This window comes from Musa acuminata, chromosome BXJ2-2, assembly GCF_036884655.1.
Source record: "Musa acuminata AAA Group cultivar baxijiao chromosome BXJ2-2, Cavendish_Baxijiao_AAA, whole genome shotgun sequence".
Lineage (NCBI taxonomy): Eukaryota > Viridiplantae > Streptophyta > Magnoliopsida > Zingiberales > Musaceae > Musa > Musa acuminata.
Window position 1 is genome coordinate 4,672,870 of NC_088339.1, and position 7,131 is coordinate 4,680,000.

The 7,131-nt window shown below is 40.7% G+C and overlaps 1 protein-coding gene across 1 annotated transcript; it reads left to right on the plus strand.

The window, feature by feature from the left end:
• Nucleotides 1–3,329: 3,329 nt before the first annotated feature.
• On the plus strand, nucleotides 3,330–4,454 carry LOC103975141 (transcription factor bHLH149-like). The gene is made up of 2 exons (XM_009390051.3): nucleotides 3,330–3,481; nucleotides 3,608–4,454. Exon 2 carries the CDS (start codon nucleotides 3,653–3,655, stop codon nucleotides 4,220–4,222), a length of 570 nt encoding a protein of 189 aa, XP_009388326.2. The 5' UTR covers nucleotides 3,330–3,481; nucleotides 3,608–3,652; the 3' UTR covers nucleotides 4,223–4,454.
• The last annotated feature ends 2,677 nt before the right edge of the window (nucleotides 4,455–7,131 follow it).

Below are 7,131 nucleotides of genomic sequence, written 5' to 3' on the forward strand. Positions count from 1 at the left end.
AATGACTTTGTTAGAAAATAAAATGTGAGAATTGAAGGGAAAAGAAAGGTGTGAAAAACCCACTTGGTCATTTTCTATTTTAGCATGTGAATTGGTCCTTGATTGATTGCCTATATGCTATTTTGTGTATAATTGAAGTAGTTTATAACGCCAAGTACAGAAGGGAATTTAGATTCCTTCTTCTGTGGATGTGGGCAATGTGGAGTAATCCTCTCTACTCCTGAAAAGCAAGAATACACCCAAAAATTTGTGTTAGAATACGTTCTTTGCAACAAAAAAAAAGAAACAAAAGGGAAATTAAATATACAATTCAGCAAAAGGACAGGCAAAATTGAAACATGATGATGTAAGAGGATAAAGAAAAAGCATGTCATGGATATCATTACATGGGATTTTATGCTTCAGTTGCATTTATTTTAGACATTCACATCACTAGCTAATCGTTGAAAAGATTGGAAAGAAAAGAGACTTGATTCCACAAGTGGAAGACACTCCCAGATAGAACAGCCAACTGAGATGTTACTTGTCATTAAATGATGATCTTAGTTTATATTAATTTTGTTCTGATACGGATAAGGATAGAACAGCCAAATGATGCTTTTTCCATTTTTGCAAGCTGGTTTCTTTTAATTTCTTTTCTAAGGCTTGATGCTTAGTTATTAAATCCTCAACTTGTTGAAACCCATCTTGATGTATTTCCATCCTGATAAAGTTAACCAAGAGACTAAATGTTACCTTTCATTAAGAGAAGTTCTTAGCAGGTTAATAAAGAAAAGACTAAACATAGGTAGCAAAGAAAGAAAATTTTGTTGCATATAAAAAGAAAAGTTAGCTGGGTATTGATCATTTCTTCTGGCAGGAGGCCACCAAAAAAAAATAGAAATTCATGACCTTATTTGACTCCATATAAATATTCCAATTTACTCCACACAAATAATCAACTGGTAATAAGAAAGAGTGTCCAAATCTTTTGGGTACTTTGTTTGCCTGTAGGTCATTATTATTATTATTTTTGGTTGGGACAGCAGATTTGTTTAACTTTTTGTCTACTTAATATTTATTGCGTAATGGGAGGCAATGATAGCATGGTTGTCTTAAGTGTGGTTGCATAATAGTGAGGAGCTGTAGGTTGTGTCCTCTTCTATATTGGAATAAGTGATAGAACCCTGCTATGTATTCTAATTCTACTTGCAAAATATGGCAAGATAGATCTCTGGAACATTAGGAAAAATAAATTAAAAGAAAAAAATGGATCCACTTGATCGTGGATAAGCTTTTCGTCCTTTCACAGATCACATCAAAGATGGTATTAGAAAATGCATTGAAAATGGCATGAACATGATTTTTTTATAAGAGCCTTAGGCTACACAAATTTTCTGTAAGTAAATGACTTACTTTGATTAATATGGTAGAAAGGTCACTGCTCTTTGTTTTATTCTTTTCATCCTAGTTTATTTGATAAGTTTTTTAAGTAACTATATTTCTCAAAACCTCAATGATAATATTTAGATTTCGCCTCTTCGAATTAATATCATGTGGATTTTATTAAAAATAAAATACAATACCCTTGATGTCATAAACACATTTGGTTGACTTTATTAGTTTTTTTTTATAATGATCCTTTGCTTTGAGTTAGTGATGCTGTTTATGAAAATATTAAAAATATTATATATTTCACACCATCATGCCTGCTATTATTGCTTTTTTTGTGGGGCTATATTACTCTCCAAATAATTTATGATGGATTAGGACAAAAATATTGATAAAGATATAAAATCTAAATATTTTAGATGAATGTCTAATTCTTTCTCGTATGATTTTCTCATACATAATTTTAATTATACAGATATGAGATACAGATCATTAGATTATAATGAAGCAACGATTGAACCTAAAAGATGTTATGCTATAACAGTAACATCAAATCAATCCACTTCAAATAGAATGTTTAATCATGATAAATGGACTTGAGATGGATATCTAATTCTTTCTTGCATAGTTTTCTCATATATAATTCTAATTATATAGGCTTAAGATATACAGATCATACGATTACAATGGAGTAATCGTTAGAACCAATAATTGTTATGCTATAAGAGAGGCATGAAATCAATCCTTCAAATAGAATATTCGATCATAAGAAATAGACTTAAAATAGATGCCTAATTCTTTCTTGCATAATTTTCTCATACATAACTCTAATTATACAGACTTGAGATATACAGATTGTAGGATTGTAATCTAGTAATTATTAGAACCAATAGTTGTTATGCTACAAGAGAAGCGTGAAGTCAATCCACTCTAAATGGAATGTTTGACCATGATAATTCGACATGAGATCGATGTCTAATTCTTTCGCATATGATTCTCTAGTACATAACTCGAATTATATAGGCTTGAGATTGATATTTATTTTTTTTCTCGTATGATTCTCTCGTAAGTAGCTCTAATTATATAAATTTGAACCAATAGCTGATATGCTATAGGAGAAGCATGAAGTTAATCCACTTCAAAAATTGAAGCATACAAAACAAAAAAAAAATGTTTTAACTTTCGAACTCGTCGTCGTGATATATTTAGTCAGAGATAATCATTAAATTGAAACAAGAATTGATTTCAAGATGATTAGAATGGTTAATTATTTAATCATGAAGATGTATGTCAATTACAGTTACGATTCAACCATTTATGCTGACGTCGAGAGGTTGCTGCAATCATCCGAGGCCGAGCGAGGTTCGTATCGAGTTGGATGATCATTCGATAACATATGGGAATAACCAGATAGGAAAACGTGTCAACAACTCGTCCATCCGTCCAAACCCACTTTCGAACCCACAAATTTAATTCAATTGATTTGTTTCTGTTTTCAGAGATGTTTTCTATTAATAAAACCCTCTTGAACTTCCTCACAGATGTTGCAACTCCCTCCTGCTTTCCGAACCAAACATCTTACCGCCCAGCGCGACACCCCAACTTAAGAAAAAGGATGTCGTCTCCTCTCCCCCGTGGCGGTCAACTTTAACTCCAGTTACGCAAAGTGACCGCCCCACGTGCACTTATCATTGAGATGGGTAGACCTCATCACAGCCGTCGAAACCCTGATGACAACGATCGTCATTTGTTGAGGGCAAATCCGTCCGAGGGAGCCTTGTACTGGGGCCCTTCGCCGCTGATTTGACCTTCGAGACGATAATAGCGGGTTAAATTAGATAGGTCCAAAACGCGAGGGCAAAATGGTCAACATGGAAGGGTTGGGGTGGGGGGGGGGCGGGAAAGAGAGTTGCCGAGAAGGCATGCCTCCAAAAGCGGATTAAATATGGAAGCTGACCGCTTGTCATGGTAAGGGATATATTACCACTCCTTCCTTCCTCTTTAAGAGATCCTTGGCTTTCCTCTCCGAAACAACCCATTCCCTTCGATCGATTACCGACCGCTCCAAAATCTCTCGCATTTCTCCCTCTCTTGGATCGAATTTGGCGAGGTAAGAACACAGATGCGATCTCGTAATCTCGATTATTTCTTTTCCTGTTCGTCTTCATCTCGATCTCGGAACCATTTGGCGATGGTATCGGGCTTTTTTTGACTGATTCGATCGCTTTCGAAGCAGGCGATTTGGAGTGGTTGGAGATCGAGGTGGTTTGTGAGATTTGTGATGGCGATTTCGAACGCGGAGCGGGAAACCGCCGCCGCTAAGGAGGGAGGAGGGGAGAGGAAGCGGAAGCGCGGGGCGGAGAAGCCGCTGGCCAAGTGGAGGACGCAGGGCGAGCAGAAGACCTATTCCTCCAAGCTCGTCGAGGCCCTCCGCCGCGTCCGCCGGTCCTCCCCGGCGGCGTCGACGGATCACTCGCGCAGCCGCGCCATCCGGGCGGTGGCGGACCGGGCTCTGGCGCTGGCGGCGCGAGGTCAGACGCGCTGGAGCCGCGCGATCCTCTCCGGCCGGACGCTCAAGCTCAGGGTTCGGGCGCTGGCGCGGGCTGGCGGGCCGAAGTCCCTCGGCGGCGTCGCCACCGTCTTCGCCTCCCGTCCGGCGGAAAAGACGAAGCCGCAGGCGCTGGAGCGGAAGGCGAGGGTTCTGGGCCGGCTGGTTCCCGGCTGCCGGAAGCTGCCTTTGGCGACGATCCTGGAGGAGGCGTCGGACTACATCGCCGCGCTCGAGATGCAGGTGCGGGCCATGAGCACCATTGCCAACATCCTCTCCGCCGCAGGTTCGCAGCCGATGTGAGGTGGACTCGATCGTCGGATATCGTCGTCTTCTTTTTCCTCCTCGTTTTCTTTTCTTTTCTTTTTTTTTTCTTTTTATTGCTTAGAATTGGCAATGTAATTTATTGTACATTTTTTTTCGCCTACTCGTTATTTCTGGTCTGGTTTTCCATGCGCTGTGAGAACCTTTGATTCGCTGTCGCTGGTTGCTCGATGGCGTTATGGTAAATAGATGAGGTCCTCCCTCTTTTCTACGCTCTTCGGAACGTGCTCCATGAGTCTATTATCATTTCCCACATATACCATCCACAAGCACCTTTTCATTTCATCAGACTCGGTGAGACCCATTCCCTGTACAAATGAAAATAATGAAAAACATCCATTTGCAGATGGAAAGAGAAGACCCGCAGGGTGATACTTCGGAGAAAGGAGAGTCTTCTCTTGTTTAATTACACAATGAAAGTAGAAGATACTGTTTTGTTTTTAGAAATAATAGAAAAGTTTCTGAACATTTAGTATTACTATAGATCCTGTTTTTCCTAGAAAATTTCAGATAATCAGAACATGATGATTTTTTTTTTTTTTTGGGTGAAGTCTAAAGAAACAAAAAAAAAAAAAGTGTGAATACCATAGATAACATTAAGTGTGTCTACTGCAATGGCACATGAGAGTAAAGTTAAGATCAGAACAAAGTGATGCAAAGTGTTATCATGGGTTCCTGGGGCACATGGTGTCCTTTCTCTGACTGTGGCTGCTGCCCGGGTTCAGGGCGTGAATCCATGAGGTGAACATTGGAACAAGTTTTGCTGGCATAATAATAACAGACTTCACAAACCTTCAGGGAAGTGACGAGAATATGAGCTGTCACTTTAATGTTGTGGATGTGTTCCCCCAAGAAGAGAGGAGAGAGAGAGAGAGAGGAGAGATGGAGAAGGGAGAAGGGACAATGGAAAGTCGCAGGTGATCTGATGGTTGTGTCAGACTACAGCCCTCGTCGCAGTGCCACGAGCCACCCTACGTACCAGTGGATGTGATGCCACCATCGTTGATCTCCTTGGTGGGCTCTCTCACCCAACACGTCGTTGATCTCCTTGGTGGGCTCCCTCCACCCATATGAGTATGACCTCCATCAAATGTGGCCAATAATAAAAGAGCATGGTGTGATGGAATAGAACAGAAGTGGGGGGCCCTTTGTGTAGGGGTCTTTAGTACGCAATTTGGGATTCTTTTGCTCTGATTGCCAACAAGCTGACCCTGTGGGGGTGGGGACCATTGGAGCAGTGCTGGCCTGGCCCCACCATCGCCCATTTAAAGTGTGACTTCTTTTGGACACTCGTGTCTCTGATGTGGCAGCCTAGTTTCTAGCTCATTCTCAGTGAAGGTGGGTGCTCCTCTTTTGGAATATTGCTTCTGAAAGCAAAGCTGATCGACTAAAATGGTGACAGCCTCACATGGATGCATTGCCAGCTATTTGTTTGTAGTAGTAGCATATACCGTCTGTTCTACCCCTACTCTCCTTTCATTCTCTGGTAGCAACGCCTTGGTTAATTGGATGCTTCAAAGTGGCAACTGATGCATGCAAGAATGACCGATAAGCATGTTGCAAGTCATCATGACATGGTTCCTATTCTTGGCACCATTACTTCGTAAGAGCTGCTGCACCTTCGGTTCACATGGAAAGTTTGGCTCATTCACTGGATACTCCTCTTTGCTAGATAAGATTCAGAGTGTCTGCAAATTTTGAACCTCATCCTTTCGCTACCCCTACAAATCTGTAATATCACAAAAATCATTCCTCTTACACCTTCATAAATCACAGAGATAATTCTTTTATAATCGTTTAAATTTACTATTATTTATTTTTAATCGGTAATCTTTTTTTATCTTTTAATCCTGTGCCATTGCAAAATTCTTCTTTTCTTTGCAGAATAAAATTCTTCTCTTCTGCTCTGTGTAGGAATTTGATTCAAATGGAATTGGCATGGGGCCTGATGAGCGAAGCAATAGGCTCCCCAGATGCCTACTCAGGCGTCAGCAGCGGCACCTCAATGCATCCTTGTGTCATTTTTTATATGTGCATCCTCATTATTAACCACTTAACTAAATTGTGATTGATTTGATTTGATAGACGTGCACCTTTTGCTGATTGACTTACCTGAGATGAGGCGTCTTAAGAAATTTGGACTGCCTTCTACTAGTGATGTTTAGAGATGATAATCTTCGTAGGGAATATTTCTATATCACCTGATAGTTGCCTATTTTCTCATAATCAACATGACATCTCAGAATCGACGTGGTGTATATGGATAGTATGACCTCGAAACGACATAGTAGACTCGTAGCGACACAACAGACTTGAGATTGTACAAAGCAGCCCCATGTGGTGCGGAATTGGAATAGTTGGCCTGTATTGTCCAGGGCAGACAAATCGATCGCTTGGAGTGTCGGCAATCATTAACAACCTATGTGCGACCTACCCTTAAGGAGAGGTATAAACGCTGCCCCCTTGACCAACGCTAAGGGGGCAGATCTTGAACACTCAACGCTACCACAAAAAAGTGACTTAAGCTTCGGAGGGATCGAGCTAGAAATTTATAGGAAAATTTAGGGGCGACATCAAATGCGTAGTGAAAGAACAGAAACCAAAATTTGCATATTTCCCAAAAAGGTGTTCGTCGTCATGTGAAAATTGATGCACAAAATTCGAAAAATCGAAAACTACGTATATGAAATATTGTGTTTTACTTAGGGAGATCGTATATTCTTGAATCCCTGCGAATCTGTAGGAGAGGATGAAGGAGGTCAAGCATCATTCTCTCTAGCGGTGATCCACACAGTAGGACTACGACAACACTCGTTAAATCACCGCTCAAATCTCCACACTTGCTATCTGAGAAGGAGAAGGAGAGAGGAGAATATGAGGTGGAAACC